At 38.4% G+C, this 23,507-nt stretch overlaps 1 protein-coding gene across 1 annotated transcript in view; it reads right to left on the bottom strand.

Annotated features, from left to right (window-relative positions):
* The window catches only part of LOC138690753 (connector enhancer of kinase suppressor of ras 2-like), a 212,728-nt gene extending 202,935 nt beyond the window's left edge, over nucleotides 1-9,793 (bottom strand). The window contains exon 1 of the mRNA XM_069811546.1: nucleotides 9,536-9,793. Coding sequence (XP_069667647.1) covers nucleotides 9,536-9,602 — 67 coding nt within the window. The 5' untranslated portion in view covers nucleotides 9,603-9,793. The remainder of the gene's footprint in view (nucleotides 1-9,535) is intronic.
* Nucleotides 9,794-23,507: the final 13,714 nt, after the last annotated feature.

Consider the following 23,507-nt stretch of genomic DNA (forward strand, 5'->3'; position numbering starts at 1 on the left):
AAATAGATACCATTGTTGAACTACCTCCCCCATGTCTTCCAGGGAAGCAACATTTCATAGTCTGAAAGAGAAGGTAGAAGCATGCTTGATATTCACAGTAGGTTTTAACGTAGAATCAATGAAACATCAATATATGCCCTCTTCCAGCTGCACCTTAAAGCTGCCAGAAGTTGTGCTAGGGTGCTTTAGGCAGGTGGTTTTCAACTTGTTCAAATTAATCTGAGGCTGTCGAAATGGTAACCCTTAATTTATAAAAGAATATTTTGATGGAATTGCACACATTTGCAACATAGGGAAGCACTCCTAGTTTTCCAAGATTGAGATCAAAACTTGCTGATATATGTCACTTGGTTTCCGTTATCTATAATGCTTAGTATGGACATGTCTCTGTTATTTTGAAAGAGTAGAAATATTTGCTTTTCAGGACAGACAGCATGGTACAGCAGCTGAGCTTTCTGATGTTTAGCATACCACCTGACCTCTCTACTACAGCATGGTCAAAACTCCCACGCAGGACTGGTCACCAATTGGAAAATACTGGGGAGAGGGGAGAAAAGGATTTTATCCCCCCCCCACCACGTTGTTTCTTCCACTCTTTTCTCCCATTGCTCTCCCTCTGTTACCTTCTCCTGGATTTTGAATGGAGTTCACTTCCAAAGCACTGTAACCCACTCTGAGATACGTAAGGCCAGAGCTAGAATTTTTTAATGTTAAATGAACAAACTACTTCACAATCTGATGCTTACTCTCCATCTGATTACGAAAAAGGCAAGAAACATACTGCTAGAGAATAATATGAATAAACAAGAGGAGAGAGACGAAAGGAGAACAGGGAAAGCTGGTGGAGAGAGAGAGAGATAACATGCTCTTCATTCAAGTGATAATTGCTATGTCTGAGTTGTCAGGCTGATGACACTACTGTCCGTCTTAACTCAAACAGAGGTAGTTTTCCATGTAAACTAAAATGCAGATGTGTCAAATTAATCCTTTCTATATTTGTAGGAGTTTCAGTACAGTTATAGAAGACACAATTTCTGCCTTAAGAACCCCTGAAATCTGTAGAGTTTTTCTAGGCTTCGTGTGATGTTTAGAATGAAAAGGTGGACACATTTGTAGGGAATAAAGCTGAATGTATTTTGTAAAATTACTGTCTGTTACATTTTTATTTTAAACATATCACCTATGTTTGGTAGGTGCACTACTAAATGCATCACAGTCTTTTTACAATTCATTTTTACTGGAAAACAGTTGGTGGAGAATTTGAGTAAGAAAACCCAAATGTTGCATTGGCCTTGAATTCTTCTGAGTGCATTGCTATAGAAGGTCAACAAGGATACTTGTTGGGAACTGTTTGAGTATTAGTTAATCAGAAATAATTTAATTTTGATTTGTCACTAGAGCTCTTCACAAATACAACCTTATAATTTTTTCATCTCTCTGAATCCTATAATGATAACTCATGAAGCTCCCATCTTTCCAACTCCTGTCATCATTACAATAGCATCAGGGAACAAAGGAAAGTTTCATGTTTAGTAAAAGAACTAAACTACAGAAGTAGCATTTAGAAGATATCTACAGAATTATTCTGGGGGAGAAGATGAACATATATTATTGCTTACCAATATTCTATACTATCATAGTTTATTAAGTACAATGCTTCATTTAATATTAACAGTGACAATAATTTCACTAGCAGAACTACAACCTCGCATTTCTGTCAGCATGGCAGGACAGCTGTTCTCAGAAAGAATGGCATTAAAAGGATTAAGTTCTTGCCTTTTTAGCTTTTAAACCTTTGTAGGTGTTAAAACAGTTGTGCAAAACACCTCAGGACAAATTGTAACATACATTTTACTTTCCTGGCATATGCAAGCATTGTAACATTTATTGTGCCTCATGCATTTTTTCCTTCATTACAAATAGAAATGCAAGACATTAAACCTGTCAGAAACAGATGTATGAAAATTTCATTAGGTAGGAATACTTCTTTACTGAAGCACGTGAAGCGTCCATCTGACCCACTGTGTATGTTTAGGAGACTACCTTGAGGACAGACCCAGAAAGCATGCAGCTGCCTTCCCACTGGTTTTGAGACATAGCAATTGGAATGGAACTTTGCCTGACACTCCACCATCTAGGCAGTGTTTTTCTGGCATACGCTAAAATTTTTTTCAAAAAGTAAAATGTTTCTAAAACTGCTTTCCCACTAAGGTAGCCAGAAATACTGCAACACTGAGATGTTCTGCTATTTTTCTGAGAAATAAACATTTTATAAACTTGTAAAAGTAACTCTGAGGTGTTACGCACAGAGTTCTCAATGTTATGGTACATGTGTTAGTGTCATTCCTGCCAAAGCAAAAAAAATTTAGAATCAGGAATTAGGAGGGCAAGAAAGTGTTGTCAGGATTATGTCTGGGAAGAAACCATGAAAGTATATTACCGCTCAGCAGAATCCAATATCTTTGCAGTTTCTTGACATACAGTGCCTCATTTAATGTGATCTGAGTGTCTCATCCACAGGATCCAATTTATTCTGAATTTTGCTTCCTAATGTAATACATTGTAATATAATGGAGATCTGGAGAAGCTTGATGTCTTCTGAATTTGCATTGCCACTCTGTTCTCCCCACAGTGGCCAAAATTTGAAGGTGGGAATTGTGTATAATGTGTCTTAAGAACATATGGTAAGGTTACAAGACACAGCAATGCATGACAATTGTGTCTGACTGCCTATATTAAGGTTCAAGACAATAAAGTAAATTTCTTTACATTATGACCTGGAAGATTAGTTACCCTTGATAAATGTGACTTGGGAGACATTCATTCAGCTCAGACTTTTCTCTGCAAGCAGAATTACATTTCTTTAAAAGGTCTGAATGTATCTGCTTTATAGATAGGGAAATTTCAGAATATATTCCTAGATCTCCAGATAATAAATATAGGCCATTAAATTGCTAAATGTTGCTGAAATCTCTTATTGAGACAGTGCTAATCCAGTCAGTTCGTGGAAGATATATAGACTAGTTTCTAACGGGTCCTCAAGAAGGTGCTAGTAAAAACAAGGTAATAGTGATAGAGATGCAGAAATACCTTGGTCAAATAATTTCCACAGAATATTACAGCTAGACTTGATATATGGAGGTCTTTGTACAATACTCTACTTAGCTTGTAGGTCAGCTACTAAATATGGCTGTGTGTTACTGGGAAGGCAGAAAATGGAGTAATGGACTCAGCAAAGTGTTTTGCTGTCCATCCAGGCTGCCAGTGGTACACAGGTTGCATTAAAAGTGATGATAGTTAAAGCCTTGAGGGTACTGGGTCTTAGTGAGCCTGCCAGTCTTCTGAGCTCTATATGATGTCTTAACCTCTTAGGTTGAAAGCAATGGGGCTTCTGTAAAGTGTTAGTAAAAGTGGAATGGGTATATATTTGCATCTGGTGCTGAAACTCTGATGAATACTATGTATTCTGCTCTCAGGAGGCTATGCTGTTAGCTTCTTATAAAATACAACATTAAGATTTTTGAACTTTAGACATTTGGAACAGAGTATTGATTTGATCTTGAATACTTTGTCTCTGACTTGGTTTTGCTAGGCTTTCACTAGAATTAAATATTTTCCCTGCTATGTCTAAACATTATACATATACCTTTATTACTTACAATTTGTAGTCAGTACTGACTGCATCTCCTTTCATTTTCCATGTGTACAGTAGGTGATAACAAAAACATGATATGCTTGCCAGGTCTCTTGGCCAGTAGCTTTTTTAAATAGTAATTCTTAGTAATATGCAAATATTTTAGAAGAAAATGAGAATTAAAGATCATTTAAAGAAAATCAAGGCAATGGAAGATAAATTACAAAATTAAAGAGAAAGTAAAAAATTAAAGGAAAGAGAATAAAGAAAAATCCAATGTATCCTCACATCATATTTACTCATCATGAGAGAGTAACTCACCTGTGCTAAACTTCCTTTCCAAGACACAGTGAGCTGAGATCCTGAACTTTTAGATTACAGTTTGTGTATGATTTTTTCATATCCTTGCCTAAAGAAGTTGTAGTTGCTGCCCTAATCCAATCTTCCCATTCTCAGAATATTTGAAGTGCAGATTCATCCCAAGCGTCTACCTATGTCTGCAGCTAAGATAGTTTTCTCACACAGGTGTTCTGGAAAATACAAGCCATGAAATATCCAGAAGGAAGCTAGAGCTATAATCTCTTTGGGACTCTTTCATGTATTTCAAAGATGAGGGTCATGCATGTACACAAAACCATCCCAAGGCCTTGTCTGAACTGGCAGAATCCTTGAGAGGACATTAGGCCATTCTGTGGGTACATAAACCGTTCCAGAGGGATTTTGTCTGAGCTCTTCTTAGTTGTGTTTGGAAGCTCCTACAAAGGAAATGGCCAAACCTGCCCAGACAGCTTATTCCAACACTTAACTGTACCTAATATTGGGAACCTGTTTCTTGAAATCTAACTTTAGCCTCTTACATGGCATAGTCAACTTTGAGGTGTGCTCTCCTGATCATTTGAAAACAAATACTTTGTAACATTCGACAGAGTAGTTGTTGCCAAAATTTATTACTAAAAAGTATTACGGCCTGAAACTGTTAAGAGGAATCAGAGAGGAATTGCGGACAATTCTGATTCAGTGACTTTATAGTGGCAACTGGAAATGTGGTACTAGTGAAGCACAGTAATCCATGGGGGAGCCGTGACAGTAAATTGTTTGTTTCAGTTTTGAAACTGGTGAGAGTAGAAAGAAAATGATGAAAGCTTTGCTTTAGAACTGCTTGAAAATTCAACGCTAATTCTGAGGGCATCTATTTGTGGCTCTCAGTTCTCTTCCAAACCTATTTGTCTTCAGAAAGAAGTGAAAAGATGTTATAAAACCTATTTTTTTCTAAATAAGATATGACCTGGGTTATCTATTCAAGTTTCAAATTCTATCTTGTGAAGTTGGGTTCTTGCATTATGGGATTCTAAGGTCATGAAGGGGGATCAAGAAAGCTAAGTATCATCCAGCTCAGTACCTATAAGGCTGCTTTTGCAGTAGATCATAATATTTAGCTGTGTCTCCAGTACACTCTTAAGATTTTATATATTATGTTCTGTAAATAGAGGAGAATCCCTAGTTATGACATACTGCTACAGAACAGGTAGTGATCTAATGAAAAGCAAAAGAAGACTGAGAAGGGGTTTGCCGGAGCCCTGCGTGATATGAATGCTAACAAGTCCACTCACGTCATCAGCTTCCCTGCTCTCAGCTCCCCCCTCCCTCCCTTTCTTTCTCTTTTATGAGCCAGCTTGAAATCAGGGAATTACATGCTAAGGAAAACCCTTCAACTAAACATATAATTATTCTGCACAGGATCAGTGCAGCACAGTTAATCAGTTTACCAACTGAATTAGTTTTTATTTTTTCATGTCTGCATCTCCTGTTGAGAGTGGAGAAATTCTAGATTTAAAGGGGAAAAAATGGCTTGCAGTTGTGAAATGAGTATCTAAAGCTGAGCATTCGTTATGAGAGGCTGCAGGCTGTTTTGGCAGACAAACCTTACTGTCAGTCCCCAAGACTTTGAACAACTGACACCATGTGGAGTTATTACTTACAGGTAGTTAAGAAATAACTGGTTTCCTATTTTAGTTTTCAGCTGTTTAATAACATTCCATTCTCCAAAACTCACAGCTGTATTTCATTGCGTTGTATTTCGTTTCATTTCATTGGATTGTTTTGAAAAGTTAGTATTTATTTGGACAGAGGTGTCACTTCTCTGTAAATGAGTTCACATTTTAAATGACCTACTAGTAAACTGCTTCACTTAGGAAGTACAAAATCTTAAATGCTGTTATTTGTAAAAGCACAGATAATACCTTTTAGATTCTACTTACAATGAAAACACAAACTATCATGCTTCTATTAATTCTAAGTGCAAGTAAGAGTCAGCAGTAAGACATCTGCACCCCAAGCCCCCAAATTCTGTCCAGGATTACCCTCCATAGTGCATGCATGCATATTAAAATAGATGGCCTTTGGTTTAGGAGTGCTCACTCTGATAACCTGTTTGCAACTGCAAAGTGTCACCAAGTTTCACAGTAAGTTCACAGGCCAAAAAGCAATCCAAGTCTCCAGGTAGAAGCATTACAGAGATAAATATTGAAGTGTAGTTTGTCATTTACTCACGTTAATACGTTAAACTTAATCAAAGGAAAAACTGACCAAGGTAGAAAACTACTCTGGTTCTTAATGTACTTGCAAGCTTTAGGGGTAATATTTGTTTTCTAACAGTGCCACAATGGAATTTGAGCAAGGCAAAGTTTTTTCACTTAAAGTACCTTTTAGGTCCATAGTACACGCCCCCAGGAAAATGTTTAAATTATGTAAGAATTGGGTACATACCAGGAGAAATACTGGCTTGTTTTCTGAAGTGAAAACCATTTAGAGAAATTTAAAATTTTGGAAAATTTGGAAAAAAAAGAATAGTGACTGAAAATTGTTGTTAAAAATACCTTCACAATTAATGTTTTCTGCTCCTTTGAAAACTTTCTTTTTTAACCACAGTGCCTTCTGCTGTGTATTTGCTAAACTTTACAAAATATTTTTGTATAAAGACAATTTCTTTAACACAAAGGTATCTAGAGTCTTAACTTCTAGATCCTCTATAAGCCTCAAGAATCAATTTCTAAAGACTTGCATGGCCTTTACAGGTTGTCCACACCATCAGATGCAGTTCCCAAGTTGAATTCCAGTTGAATGTGTTCCTGAGAAAGGAACTGTGGATAAATACAAGATGCCAACTTGTCATAATAATGTTCCTTAAAGCCTACCAATTTTTACTTCTTTGGCAAGTAACATTTCCTTAAGGAAAAGAACAGAAGGGTGTCTCCTCTTCATTGGGGCTTAGGCTACAGCTGCTTCTGAGAATAGCACACTGTAACCAGGACACATTCTGGGTAGCCAGGTCTCAAACTATTAACATCATTTTTGTGGCATTCTTCCATCTTCTCTTCAATTATTTGATGTTGCTGGTACTTACTGCTAGTTGATTTCAAAACGGACTTTGCTAACCGTACTTTTAAAAGTAAGTTGCGATAGCTTAAATAATTATGATAAATTCAAGGTAAAAAGACTTATTACTATCATTTCCCTATGAAATATATTATAATTTACAACCTTTACAAATAAAGCTAGTTGACTACACATTTTTAAGCCAAAAAAAGGTATATTACACTTGCAATATTTGTTACATGGTTTATTAACATGTTGCTTTCTATAGCAAAGATAATATTCCACATTCATTGCATAGTAATTTTCCTAAAATGTCTTTACTATATCTTTTAATGCTGTCAAAGTGTACCTTTCAGTATAGAAGACATAAGTAAAAGCTACCTTATCACTTGAATATTATTACCCATGCAGACCTTCAACCTCTCTGATGCATTAATAGCTATTTAGCAGAACGACTATAGCTAATAGAGCTGACAGACAGAATATATGTAAATTACAGGTAAACAGTGGCCACAGCTAGGCAATTTTTGTAGAGTAAGGGATTTACAAGTAGTTTTAAACTAATTCTGGTATGCTTCCATTTGTGTGTGTTAGGTCTTTTCTTTGGCTATGACTGAAGTATGCATTTAGAAAGGTAAATACCAGGATAAAAAAGGGGCTTGTAATATTAGCATGGTAAAAATGGAAAAATGTGCAACTTTACTGTTTGTGGATCTGTAGCACTCATGTTACCAAGGAAAATACCTATCTCGTGAATCCTTCAGTGTTCATTGCATTATACTTATTTATGCTTAAGCCCAGAGGCACACAACTGACAACACTGTCTACTCCAGACGTCCCTACGGATGCAGTATACAGTCTGTGTATAGAAATTTAACTGTCAGGCAACTCCATACATTTAAAAACCTTTTGTTTGTATGACCTTCTTGCTTCCCATGGTATGCACTACACATGTTACGGATTAATGTTACCCAAGTTGTAATTAGTTTACATCAAAAAGGATAAAAAAGTAGCAGGAAGTATTTTTAAATTTAGCAACAAGTATTATACACACTTTGACATTTAATTTACATTTTAATTCAAATAATGAGTTAAAATAGCATAATGATCTATCCACCTTTTAAATCTTTCACGTACTGAAGATAAAGATGTGGATCAGAAAACTCTCCCCTGCACGTACATTAGGAATTGATTTCAAGTAATGACACTGGAGTATGGGAATCAGTCCTTTATCTAATGGTTTTGGGATCCATCCTGATGACATGCTTAAGAGCTCCCAATTAACCTGAGAAACAAGCTACATACATTCTCTTAGATACCATTAGCTTCATAATACTGTGTGCTTGTAAAAGAATAGTTTGCTCATAACTGTAATGAGTCTGATGAGAACCTAAACAGCCCCATTTCACTTAAGGATGGAGACGTATCTCAGCAAAATGAAATCAAAACCATTCCCTTATTAATGATAATACTTTGAAAGCTTTAAGGATATTATAGTGGGCGTCCAATTCAGCCCTCCAGTAAGTTCTGTAATCATGCTATGGAAATTATTTCCATGAGTAACGTACAAACAAAATTTGCACCCCTTCTCCTTATATAATGGAGATCCCTTGTAGCAGAAATTATTTGTCTCTAAGACAGACAGCTCGTCAGAAGCAAAGTGTAACAACACTAATGCATCCTACTGTGGAAATACATTTTTCCCCACTCAGGAGAAATTTAAAACAGTTACCATCACGAACGATCCTTCACCCTCCCATCCAAGCCCGTCTGTTTGCAGCACAGCCGAGCACTATAAGACAAAACATGTCACAGCTTATGGCTGTGCTGTGAAACTGCGAATGTGCAGGGAAATCATCATTCCCGTCAAGTTATCGGGAAGAGTTTCCCCAGCGAAGCCGTGCTCAGCCCTGCGCGTCCCCCCCTCGCACACCCCACGCACGGCACGGGCTGCACTGTCCACGGTACCAGCGGCGGGCGGACGGACAGACGGATGGAGGGGGACGCGGGTGCGTTAGACACAACGGCGGCACGAGCAAGAGCAGCAGCAGCTGGGAAGCCTGAACAAATCAGGACATGTCACTAAAGGAGCAGAATTCCTCAGTCCAGCCTCCGGCACCTTATGCTTCTTGTGGTACCCTAAACTACACACAAGTGCTGCACAGCCACTGCATCAGATCACCTGATATGAGCAAAACAGACCTAATCAGGGCAAATTTAAAGCAACCAAACATAATAACATTACAGTGTGCAATGCATAATGGAGCCATGAGACACAAACACTTGATGTCTGCATTTACCAACAAATGCATTTGATCCCTACTCAGTTCTCGGCAGAAATCCCAACAACATGCTGCACAGCTTAAACAGCCTCTCTCTTCAGTCGTGTCTTAAAAACTACTGTGCAAAGCAGCATACTGATTATGAGAACTGAATAAACTCTTCCCAAAACAAAGAATACAAAAGCAGATAGGTAAATTACAAGGATCCAAAGTACAGACAATACATGGTAATAAATGATCATACCTTTCATCCAATCCACTACTTGCTTGGGCGTCCACTTGCTAATAGGTTCCATAACGAGAGCCATCATCGGATCACTTTATCATTCGCACCAAAATCAGAAAAAGGAGAGAAAAAAATGTATCAGAGCATGGCTGGGCTAAGAGAGCTGTAGGATTTTACAGTGCAGTCCAAAGAGAAGATGATGCTTTGTCCCTCCAGGTTTCTCCTGCACTGATTCAGTAATGTATAAAATTACACTGCTTGATCAGCTCTGGCACCTCCCCCACTGCACACAGCCTGCAACACACTGGAGCACAGAGCCAGGAAATGGTGCAGTACGTATAGACTTACTTACAAAAGCCTCTACCCAGTGATCTACTTATTAGACCGGCACAAATATAAAATTATATTACACAGAGAGCGATTCAAGCTGGAGCTATTCCAGACACTGAGTTTTAAGGAGCTTTATTCCAACAAGCTCTGGGATCTTCATCAGGGAAAATATCACTACTGTAACTTGATAGCAGATTGTCTTGGCTTCATTGTGAATATGCTGACTGTCACTCAGTTTAAAGAGAAGATAGAAATATCAGAATATCACTTGGCATCTGGCAAAATGCTGAGCATCTCCATCTTCACAATACAAAATGTTGCTCGAGTCTTATGCTATATAATCATGTAATTCAAAATGTCAAACACAGTGTAAAAAGTCTTACCCAAGAAAAAACTATTGGAAGAAAACTCTTTTTTCTGGCCACATTCAGAGCCAATCTATTTCCTCCTATGAGCGGTTCATTTTATAGTGAAAGAATGACAGCATCGAAGAGTCAATTTTTACTACTACAGCACTTTAATATACACAAGTATAGCAAGTATTTTGATTCAAAGCACTGGGACCATTAGTCAATCTCTCCCTTTTGATAGGGAGAAAAAAAGAGGTTTTAAATATGCCTAATACTGAAGTTTACTACACTTTCAGAAGATGAAGGTGAAACATTTTAATGAGATGTGCCAAACAGCACTTTTTGGATCCATTTGCGACTCTGCACCTCATGCAGCACAAGTTCTGCATCATGTGGTTGAAGAGGTGCGTGCTTTCTGTTTGATCCATTGTCTGAGATATGCAGCCCCACTATTTTATCTTAGGGGAAGAAACACAGATTCCAGAAAAAAAGACACAACAAAGCACTTCCACCTTGCTTTTCAGTAATGTTTCATCTGTGCTTTTTGCTCCTGCACTGCTCCAAGTTCCACCAGCACATTAGGGTAAGAAGATGATATTGGTACCATGTCTCCCTCACTCCACTAGAGCTGTGTTAATTTACCCAGGCTAAGATCTGTCCTCTCTTTCTCATATGGGGGAAAATAAAATACAAATGGAATATTTATGCTGTACTGTTTCAGGGTTCTTTAAGTCTATATAGATAGGGATGCAGAGAGGCATCCTTCCCCCTCCCCCCCCAAAATGTCTCCAAAGAGATGTACCATTCTCAGTTCAGTGATGCACGCTATCCTTTTTCATTTTTCTTTTGCTTTGGGAAGTAGTGTGATTAGTATTCTATGATGTATTTTGAGTGCTCAGAGCACAGATCTCCTTTACAAAAGGATTCACATCAATTCTCCTTCAAGAAGGCTGTTTCCAGCTGAACAGCATGTCAGCTTCCTCTATGAGTTTTGGGAGACCACTTTCAGTAGCTTTAGTTCTGTCTAAATAGCTGCTTAAAATGGACATAATAATGACAAAGATTTCAAATGCACAATACTTCTCTTTTTAGGCAATAGTGGACTAGAACTGAGATGCGTAGAATAAATATTTCCGTTAGCTATTGGAAATTGTACAAGCTGTTTGTTTTGGGGCTATGCTTTCTTAAAATTTTTTTCACACAATGATCACCTCTCTTAAATTCTTTTAAGTTCAATACAAGCATGGAAGAATTTCAGATAAGCTATGTTGTGTATGAACTTAGTATTTGGACACAATTACATGAAATAATCTTCATTCATGATTGTTTGGACTGTTTCCCCAGTTCCTGTAATTTGACAGATGTTCTTTCCATGTCCTTTTGTCTCACATTTCCTACCCGTGCTTGAATGGGCAGACTTTCTTTTTTTATATTTTGACATATTTTTGAAAGAGGATGAAGCCTGAATTCAAAGCCCATCAATGTCAGTGGGCATACTTCCATTCATTTTAACTGGCCTTGGATGACAAAAGAAGCCCAAAACTCGTATTTTGGAATCAGTACTTCCATTTTCAGAATGAGAACTTTTTAAAACTTTTTCAGATCCTGTTACTGAGGCTCCTCACCACAAAGATGGTTCGCATTTTCATTTACTCATACTGTTAATCACCACCGTGGTGCTAATTCAGGCAGTACCTATAATTTCTTTGAAAAATCTTGACTATTAGATAATCTCCTGTGTTTTTCTTTAGTATAACTAGTCAAAGTTTGTCTATATTTTGGGATTCTACAACCTTTTGAACAACTGTCTACTTTTTGTACTACTTCTTGGAATGAAATATTTAAACTTATTAAATATGGTAACCCTGTTTCTTTCCTTCTTGAGCAGATGATTTATTCAGCTTCATTATCTGTTGCACAGATTGGTGCACATAGCCATAGTTTGTCAAAGAATCTTTCTAAACCCAGACAAATGTTCCTTTAACTTATCTCATGGGTATGTTCATCATGGCAGTCCATTGAAGATTGTACCTGGGTAGTTCCTCTGCTTCTCACTTTGTTATTTCAAGAAAGATTTATTTCTCGCACGCTGTCATATGAGAATATCACAGAAACATGGGAAGCCTTGTGTAGATCAGAAAAGGAACCTGTGACTGACTACAGAAATGGATACAACTGAGCAATAGCTAAGGCCAAATGGAGTCAAGATGGATTCGGACTATCTCTGTAACCACAGTTCAAGTCAGTTCATAGCACTTTTTAATATAGGTTGTCCAGTATGCCAGCTGAGGTAATGACTCTGAAATGAGTAATCATGCAATAAGCCACCATTGCACTGAACTATTGTCCTTATTATTGACATAGTTCTAAACATAGCTGTGCTAGAGTTAAATCACCTAGCTAACAGTTATTGTCAGCTATAGGTCACTGTAGTAAAACCAAGTTTGAAAAGTCACTAAACAAGGAACTTTTTTAAAAGATAAGCAAAACTGTATAATCCCTAAAGCTATTCCATGTGGTTTTCTGTCCATTTATTGCAAGGCTTCTGCCTAGATCTATCCCCTCAATCTACCTTACATTGCTTCCTAATATTGACATAAAAGAAACAATGCATTCCCGTGATTATGTTTTTCTTCAAGGCTGAATATAGCAAACCAACAGAAAAAAAGATCAAGGGACATCTTTCTCACTGTTATTCTATCTAGGTCATGTAAATGAGAAATACTTTCTGACTGAAGTCTGCATAGGCACTGGAGCAAAGTAAGGCACTTGAAACAGAGAAAGGGAACAGACCTTTCACTATATGATGCAGTGTTGTTGTCAAACGCCTATATAAAATCATCTAGTAATTTCAGGCCATAATCACTGCTATCATCTTTGACAGCAAAGGCCTAAGGCTGAACAGACTGGTTGAAAGGTTTCGAGTCCCTCCTTCTTCACAGCAATAATGCTGGTAGTTTTTTAGCTTTTGAGCATTGCCTGCTATCTCTGGGATTACTAATTAAACCGTCATTCTCTGTATTTTCATGGTCACTGTGGGAGGCAGTTAAATGTTCTTGCGTATTTCATGGCCAGTGATAACTTTCCAATTAATGATTATGCTCAAACCTGGTAACATAGTTAGTATAACACTTAGAGCAATCACATATTTCTTTCAGTTTTCATTTGGTAACAATTATTCTCATATTCTGTGATGAAGAAATAACCCGTATGTTTTGAACTAAGTCCTCTATAAGCAGGTTAGTTTAAGAAAATCTTGACATTGCATTCGATGGCCATTATGGAAAACATAAGCATGCAGTTTCAGGTTAAATAAGTCATGAATCCCCTGAAAAAGTAGTATGTAATGTTATAACTTAGGACATTTATAATTTATATTATTAATTGAAATATAAGCAAAATCTTTATGAAATGATGTTGAACTCTTGGTTATCACTAAAGTTTTTTATCATGTAACATTCACATATTATACAGCTTCTTTTCGCGGAAGAGGACATTTTCAAAAACCAGAATGTAGCTAAATTATTAGTTTTGGTCAGTTCTGTTCTGAGCTGTGTTCTGCCTGATGCTGCTTTCATACAACCTCTTCTTTGCATTGTAATTCTCGAGACTGTTGTGTTTCAAGGATGGAGGGCAAGAAAACTGCCTTTGGTGAATTTGTATGACATGGGTAAAGCTTGTGCTATGAGGAACAAAACCTCCAGCTTACATTCGCGATAGAGATCAACAGACATTCCTATTTAATTATAAGCCTTTGCCTTACTTAACCCTGAGTTTCCAAGCTGAAGGATTGGATTTTGGCTGTCCTCGTGTAATTTCAGAAGAGCCGGAGGAGGCTTCCTGCGCTTTGCGCAGCCCGTAAAAGGGCTGTGAAGAAAGGGTAAGACCAGTCCCAACAAGCCTCAATGCGAAAGTGCTACACGACAGATCGGCCCCACCGCTTTTGAAACAGGTCGGATCTACGAAGTGAGCGTACGTTGCATCCTCTCCACCATAGGCACGAGGCGGGTATTTTTGCCCTGCGGAGGCGTTAGCCCTTCTAGTCCTTTCTCCAAGTACCTGGACTCCGACCCAACAGCAAGGGGCTGCAGGGGAGGCCCCGAGGGACCCCCAGGCAGGCTGCAGAGCCCCGAGTGCCGGTGTTCCACATTCTGGAGTGCCATCTACTGGCACCGCGCTCAGCGCTCAGCTCTGCCGGCCGGGAACATGCCGGGAGCGAGCACCGAGCTGTGCAACGCGGGCAGCGCCTGGCCCTTGGTGGGCACTCAGGAGTTCCTTTCACCTGCAAGTTTTTTCTCCATTGAGCCAGCTGTAATGATGGGTGGAAGCCTTCCCGTGGGACTTCACCTGCGTTGGCTCTCAGCAAGGTGAAGCTCTTGAGAATTTTGAACTTCGCAAGCAAGAAATGTCTGCCTTATAAAATAGGAAGCAAGCGGTTAATTCTACTGCTGATGTTTATTGGTACAACATTTGCTTTGTGGGGTTTTTTTCCCATAGGAACCCCCTGCAGTCTCTGCTATTCAGTCAGAGGTATTGTATTAGTATTCCAACTTTTACATGGAGCTTCATTAGACATTTATATTTTTCATGCTCCATTAGGCAATATAACTGTTTTATTAATAATGGGTGTTAGTGATAATATATGATACCTTACATTAATTTGGTATTAAAACACCCTTAACAAATGGTTTGGAAATGAGGGCTAACATTGCAAAAATGCAAGAAATATTCCGTTTTTCAGGACTATAGAGAAATTATTTCATAATCACTTGCTAAAACATATGCCTGACATTGCTGAGATGTTTCTGTGCAGTGCTTTTTTCTTCGTGTATTTTAGTGTTCACAAAAGCTCCTACTCTGACATCTCTTGGGATTGAAGTCCTCTATTTGGCCACAAAACTTGTATAGTATGGACAGAGGCAGTGCAAATTTCATCCTATCTTGCCATCACCTTTGTCATAATATCATCTATTTTTTTCAGAAACTGCCCCCTAGGTATTTTACAATTCCTCGACATCAACTGTGGTTTATATAAAGTAGATTCTCTAGATTATATATCTCTAGGAAAAAATGATCGCTTTCTGCAGCCATATTCAAAGTTTTAAATGTACCCTGAGTGTGTTAATGTCAAAGGTATCTAAAACCATACAAAAAATTAACATAAAGAACACAGTTTTCTCTAAAGTTCTTCTCTAGTCACCCCATGCAACACTACAGGCTTGGGGAAGAGTGGCTGGAAAGCTGCCCGGCAGAAAAGGACCTGGGGGTGTTGGTCGGCAGCCAGCTGAATACAAGCCAGCAGTGTGCCCAGGTGGCCAAGAAGGCCAGTAGCATCCTGGCTTGTATCAGAAATAGTGTGGCCAGCAGGAGCAGGGAAATGATCGTCCTCCTGTACTCGGCACTGGCGAGGCCACACCTTGAATGCTGTGTTCAGTTTTGGGCCCCTCACTACAAGAAAGACATGGAGGTACTGGAGCGTGTCCAGAGAAGAGCGACGAAGGTGGTGAAGGGTCTAGAGCACAAGTCTGATGAGGAGCGGCTGAGGGAGCTGGGGTTGTTCAGCCTGGAGAAAAGGAGGCTGAGGGGAGACCTCATTGCTCTCTACAACTACCTGTAAGGAGGTTGTAGCGAGGTGGGGGTCCATCTCTTCCCCCAAGTTACAACTGATAGGACAAGAGGAAATGGCCTCAAGTTGCTCCAGGGGAGGGTTAGATTGGATATTAGGAAAAAGTATCTTCACCAAAAGGGTTGTCAAGCACTGGAACAGGTTGAGTCACCATCCCTGGAGGTATTTAAAAGATGTGTGGATGTGGCGCTTAGGGACATGGTTTAGTGGTGGACTTGGCAGTGCTAGGTTAACGGTTGGTCTCAATGATGACCTTAAAGGTCCTTTCCAACCTAAATGACTTTATGATTCTATGATTCTAATATAAATCCATTGTCTTCAGTGCAGACACTGTGAAGTTAAAACTGGAATAAATTTTCCCCATAGAAGATGAACTATGTGTTGCTTTGACTAGGACTGCAAGTGTTTTTCTGAGCAGAGAATACTGAAATGTTTTCACATTAAGGGAAAACAGGATCGTCTGTTTTTAGTCTGCTTGCTAATATCACCAACATGTTTACAGTCTTCGAAACAGCTCCAAATAAGAGGGCACGCACAAATCTGTGAATCACTGTGACAATCTTCAAAGCACAGATACAAGAAGAAAGTACCTTGAAGAGGTGCCTGTCAAACACGCTTCTACCTTGCCAAGGAAAAAGATGCTTTCATACAGGCACTTGTACCACTAGAACTAGTCACAGCTTCCTCCCTGCAGAAAAGTAAACTCATGAGGATATAGATATTTGGGTAAATCTTAACTCTGAGCTGCTGGAAAACAGAGAAGATTGGTAACACAGGTGCCTCATCTGCATAATTTATCTCTTCAGTTTGCCATCATCAGTTTGGTAAACAGGGAAAAAGTGCAGAAAGATCCTTTGTGATAATTTTTCTGCAAAGAATTCCTCTGGGAATAACTATAGATTTCTGCTAAATTCAGAATTGACTGGATAGTAGAACGAAATTAAGGAGTAACAGGTAAATAACTTGCAGCAAGTCTACTTGAGTCTCACGTGCAACTTGTTGCCTTCAGAGGGGATCCTGTTGCACTGGGCAGACAATTCTGTGCTCAGAATGGATTCACTCTCTTAATTCAGTTTTCCAAAACATAGGGCTTATAGTATCAACAGTCACGGGGTCAACACGAGAATTTCTGAAGGCAAAACTGGACAATCTCTTTCCAAAATATGTTCCAGCTTAACAGAAATGGTCAGTGTGATGCCAAAATTATTACACATGCATCAATGGCCTAGATTATGTAGGTATTGTGTAGATCAGACTACATTTTCATAACTCCTTTTTTTGACCCTGAAATCTTTCCATTTATGAATTTTAAAATTTAAGCAGCTGCTAACTGTAGCTTCTTTTCTTTTAAATAAACAAAATATTAGAATATTTATTACTACGATATGTTTCATTTCCTGTCAATATATCCATACTCATTTGTATACAGTATAATTTATATTTGCCTTTCTGCTTCTCCTAGTAAATAAATGGAAAATATTTATTTGATAAAAACAAAAAAAGTGTTCAATATACTTCCTCTGCAAGAATCATATAACCACTTATAAGCAAGCAATAAACCATCTGCTTCTCACTACATTAGGTAAACCATATTACTTGGGAAAAAAACAATAATAATGGGAAACTTGACAACAGTAATAAAACTTCCAAAAAATTGATACCAGATTCCCTTGTTATTCATTATTTGCTGGCTGGAAAGTAGACTTTGAAATAAAATTGCCCGTTGATTCTCCTAATGTGTTCAGGGAACTTGGTCTGTATATTCTGTGTAACATTTATTGTTTGAAGAAAACAGTCCAGCAACATTGCAAATGGGACTGACTTTGTCACTGAGGGACACTCACTCTGGTCTAGAGGAGAGACAAGCTCAAAGTTCAAGCGTACAGGAGAGCACTGGAGTGCAGTCCAGGCAATGATGTGGAGAAATATTCTGCTGAGGAAAGACATTTCATTCTTTTGTGCTTCATCATCATCTCCTCCATCATCCCATGGTAAAATTTGCCTTACAGAAATATTTGAACATGGGCTTAAATATTAAAAGAGTCATTTTGCCTTCCAGAGATATCTGGTAGGGTCACTCAGGATGTGCTGGCAAGGAGAATGTCAGATTCATAAAATTATAACAATTATTATTATGCCATCTTCATTTTTCTGTGTGATTTTTGGTCCAAGCTTGCCTTTCATGTTTCCAAGTGACTGGTGACAGGCAAAGCTTTTCTTGAAGGCATTCTCAAGATGGCTTTTTCTTTATCTCAGCATCTCTGCAAAGCCCTGCTATTATTAGGTCTTTCTAATGCCTTGGTTAAAACCTCAGAGATTATGCTCCTACTTTATACTCCAATAGCCTCTTCATTCACGATGTTTAGTTAGACTAAATATTTGCTTGGAGGACTGGCTGTGCAGTGACTACAGAGATATTCCCAGCGCGTGACTAGAGCCAAATTTTTTGTTGCCTTAATATTGTGAACAGAAAAAGAGATATAATAATCTGAAAGCTAGAAAAAGAAAATTCATGTAGGCCGCTAATACCTGCCAGACTAACCTAACATCAAAACATTCACTGCAGCCTTCACCATGTTTACTTCAGAGAATTTAATACATGAAGCTTCCTATACTGCCCTTGATAAGTCTGTAAAGGACTGGTGGATGAAACATCAGGTTTAAATGCAGAGCTGGAAGTTTTTCATCCTCTCTGTAGTAATACACTGACACAAGTAAAACACTAATACAAAAGAAGGATGCAGAATAAAAAGGTCTCTTCCCTTCACCTGTCTCCCCAAATTAACTTGCTTTGACATTTTTAAAGAGACCAAGAAGATGACGGTGATATGTCCTGTCATGTTTTCCACTACATCCCAGCAGCATACTGTTTGCTCTTAACCAGGAGCCTTTGCATTAGCAACCAGTTTTCCTCCCGTAATTCACTTGTCAGGACTCTTCCTTTGCTCTTTCCATTCCACACAGCTCTGCTCTCTCTTACATGCAATGGTAGATTTATTTTTAAAGAGCTTGGGAAGCAAACAACATCATGTTTTCCTTTTCTCTTAAAAATGCACTTGGACAACCTGAAACCATTTTAGATGCTGACAATACATGCTCTGATCAAGCAGAGGTAGGTATAAACTAATTACCAAGAACTGGAAAGCTCTGTAGCGGTGTTTCAGGGTCAGCTTTCATTTCTCTCTCACTCTCCTGTAGTCACAAATTGCATGAGCTCAGCTCCAAAATAAAGACCTGCTGTCCAGAAGCCTTGTTTATAGCAATAGCTGTCAGAAACGCCCTGCCATCTGCAGCTCCTCCTCGCCTTCCTCCTCTCGACCCGCGGCATTTCCTCCCTTCTGCCGGCTGTCTCGACAGCTCTGCAGCCAGACGTAGTCCTTTTGTTCCCTGTGAGAGGACAGTCTCAACAGTATGTTCTTCAGCCAACAAAGACCATCCACAGCCCTGCCATTAAAATCTGGGAACGGTCTTTTCATCTTTCCTTGTTTCAGGGGTCTTCAATAGTTATAGCAATTCTTGAAATACTCTCTAATTTCTGATGACAGCCAAACTGAGTGTTTCATTAAGATCTGTGTCCTCCGAGTCCTTATAACAGCTATTTTCTCTTCAGGTCTCCATGAGGAGTCTGTCTTCTCTTGCAAAGACTTTTCAGAGTGAGAGAAACCTGCATTTTTAGCTCTTCTCCTAATGGGGCTTGTTTTGCCTATGAGAATGAATAGAAATGATCCCTAATGGCTGCAAATATTAAAATACCCAATCCTAAAAAAAGGAGCCAAGACTCTTAACACAGATATGACCATGACTCAGCCTTGCCCTTGAGGTCCCGCTACACGTCCATCAGCAATTCCCTATGTCATTGAGTTTTACTATTTTTGTTCCTTAAGCTTGTGTTAGTTTCCCAGTTGAATTCAGTCCACCAGCCACAGGACAAAGGTTTTCTCTGAAGGAAACATCTCCTGCAGTTCAAGTTGTTGCTTTTTTATTTTTAAGTTCAGCAGCAGCAATTTTTGGCTACAAAACCTCTTGGTAGGTGGTTAGCACTGTGAGCCAGCGCTGTGAAAAGGTGAGACAGACAAGAAACCTGTTAAGAACTTGACCCTTGTTTCATGGTCCCTGTAGACAAGGCCCTGTGCCTTCTGTCTGGAAGAGCTTGATGATTTTAGTGACTCTTTCACTCTGTTTTCAGACTGGATTTAGCTTCCAGTCCTCATGCCTTCTTGGGTCTACTTTTTATTATTAGGGAGATTAAAATAAAACATCGTAAATATAGCTCAAAACCTTCTGCCCAGATTATCTGAGACCAGGGCTCCCACTACTTGACTCGGCTCATATTCCACCTCCTTGCTTACTTTAAACTCGGTGCCAATTTCCCCTTTTATTTGGGACGAGTGATGTGAGTTTGGAGACAGTGCTGCAGCGCACAAGCAGCCACAGCAGCAGAGAGGAGTAAAGGTGCTGGCTGAAGGCATCCTCACTCACACCTGCCCCACCAAGCTCAAGTTTAAATAAAAATATAAGCCATATATTCCAATATTATCTCCTTCTTCATCATAGTTCCTCCAAGGCTAATCTCGGCATAATAACTTTTCATCACATAAGCTACCCATTTAACATTTTCTTAACTCTTTGGTGAAGGGGAGTAACTGTACAGCTGTCTTAAATTAATTTGAAAGGGTTAGAATACTGATTTCATTCATCTATCTGTAAAACTATTAATACTGATTCCATCTATTATTTACAAATTCATTTTGCTAAACTAAAACACACACCATTAGTTATGTTTAAAGCTGCCTGCCCATTTTACTGATGAAGTGCCACATTTGCCGCATTTCTGCATTATATCTACGTCTACATTTCTACAATCATGTATCTGTCTAAGAAAGTTCCTACACCTTTTCTGTAGATCACCAATTTTGTTGTATCGCTGCTTTCTCACACTACATCATCATGAAACTTAGCAGAACATTTTTCATGTTAATTGAATGTTCTGCCCATATATACAGATATTTATAATCTCCTAGGAGAAAAGTTGTTTTAGTGGTTTTTCATGGCACAATTCATTTGCATGTTTCTACTTATTCACAGAAAATGCTAGGATTAAAAATAGTTTAGGCTGAAAACTCTGTGAAAGCTTTTTCCCCTAAAATCCTAAATTACATGATTTCACACTTAAACAAAAAATATGTATCACGGTGAGCTGTGAAAAAGTGACAGAAAAAAGATTAACTTTGAAATATATTAATTTATTGCAAATAGCCATGTAAACTGGTTGCTAATACATCTTTGGTGCACTTTTCTGGTAGGACATTGTCCTGGTTAGAATTCTAGTATACATACTAGAATGTAAAAGTTAATTCTTCTGCTGCTAAAATACCACTGGCATCAAAACTTTTCAGGAATTGTGACTCACATTTTTCCTATCTTTCCAGTTTCAAACATAAGAAAAAGGGATCCTCTGGTGATTTTACAACTTCCTAGTTTCCCATTTGCTATAGTTTTGTCTCCATAGGCTCAGAGTTTCTTCGCACATCTTGCTTTATTCAGGTTAACAGGAGGATATTTATCTTGGGCTTCTTTCACATTCAAATGCTTAAATAAATTTTGTAGAGAGAGTTATCAGGGACAGTTTTTAGAAATATAATATCAATCCTTTGTTTCAAGTCCATATCTCCAAATAAAACACAATTAAAATGTCCCAAAAGAATTCTTCCAATTAAAAATTTAATTTCAAATTAGTACACATGCAAAAGTTAGGTGTTTTTCTGGAGAGGCTCCTTGGCAATACCTCTGTGCATGATCTCAAAAGCTGAAGTCACCTTGTCACAAAAAGAAAAAAAAAAAAGTCTTTGAGAGCTAGTAGTTGGAGTTGCCTAATGAAAAGGAAAACTTTATAGGGCAATTAATTTTGTTAGTGCAATTATTTTTCTGATTGCACTGTCTATTGTCTATGTATCTTATCTAAATGCTGTCCAAGTATTTTAAATAGATAATTTGGGAGCTGGAAGCATGGTTTTGTATCTGAATTTTTTAAACCTTTGTTGTAAGCCATGGATACAAGTGTGAGTGGCTACTGAGGACATTTTCAACAAGGACAGCTAGACAAACATATTTGAATATTTTGGCTTTGGACATTTACCCAGCTGGCGCAGTGCTGTAGGATGTAGTGTCTGCCTTGAAGAATCTGAAAAGGCCACTGGCTGGCCACCCAGCTGGTGCCTGGTTTTCCAGGCACACGATCTGACTTTAATCTAGTGTTTTGCCACGATTTGTCATAGAAAAGATTTCAAGTATGGAGCACTGTGTCCCGGTTAAATGACATTTCCTAAAAATATCAAACCAGGCTTATTTTCCAAAGACTTGCTCATCTCCACTCTTACTATGCCAGCACAAGCAAGCTACATTCACCTGTTATTTAGATGAGGAAGCCATCTGGTTCAACTCCTTCATTTAAGAATAATTTGAAACTTTTCAACACATATATTTCAACACGAATACATTTTGTCAGTGCGAAACGATATTGTTAAGTACTTGTATGCACAAGTAGTGTGGCTTATAAGAACAGTGTTGTGCTATCTTCCCTAAACTGAAGGGGTCTTCTGGCAACTGGCAATGATCCTGTCATATTGTTAACTGAGAGAAGAATTTTGCCTTTTTATACCAAATCCAGATTTGTATTGTTGATTAGATTTGGATAGGTCACTGCTTGCATAGGTTGTGACCCTGTTTGTTGAGATGGCATTTTCAAATTCTTGTACTTCCCACAAATGTATGTCTTTGACAGTAAAACGTTCTCCTGGCAAATAATGCTGAAAATAAGCATTCCCCTTTGTACAATTTTGGCTGTATCAAGTTAATAGCTCTAAAATATGACCTGATTTTAGTCTCAATTTCCATGCACTGCTTTGCCAGTGTAGCACCTAGAAAGTGATGCAAGATCAGGGAAAGCTTTCATGGCCTCACACCAGCTTACCCAGCACCTGAGTTTAGTAAGTCTGAGAGTTTCCCGCTTTGGTAACTGAGAGAAAGTGTTTTTTAACCAGAGCATAAGGCTCAACATTTAAGGGGGCCACCTCTGCAGCGTACAGATGTGACAGGGTGAGAACTGACATTAGAAAACAATACAGAACTAAATTTCCATTTTCTAGAACTCAGGTCTTCACCTTTTATGGGCCTGTTGTGCCAGTCTTGTGGTTAAAAACCAATAACCACTATTTAAGTATTCCTTCCTAGTCAGCTGCATCCCTTCTTTTACAGTCATTTCATCTGGATCATGTTTCCTAGTTGGCTTAGGAAAGTATTATAATTCTGAATTAAAAGTTATCATAATAAAATTACATTTCTGTCCATGAAGAATTTTGTTGCCTGGAGTAAAAAATCCTTTGGGCTCATAACTTCCCCTGTTCTTCTACAGGCATAAAAATGATGGGCTGTGTCAATCAGAATGTATTCACGTATTAATAACACTTAAGCAAAGCATAAGCGCCTGGTTTGACTTGGAAAGGGGTTATGCTAATTAGCTTAAATTTGCAAGAATTTGACTCAATAGGAACAACTTGACATTTAGTTTGAAAGGTCTAAATGTTTCTGTAGAGTTCAGATAACAATATTGCTGGTGAGGTATTCCTTTTTTTCCCTTTCCCAAATGACGCTACAAATACAAAAAGTTCATTTGCAAATGTTTACC

The sequence above is a fragment of the Haliaeetus albicilla genome, chromosome 23 (assembly GCF_947461875.1).
Source record: "Haliaeetus albicilla chromosome 23, bHalAlb1.1, whole genome shotgun sequence".
Lineage (NCBI taxonomy): Eukaryota > Metazoa > Chordata > Aves > Accipitriformes > Accipitridae > Haliaeetus > Haliaeetus albicilla.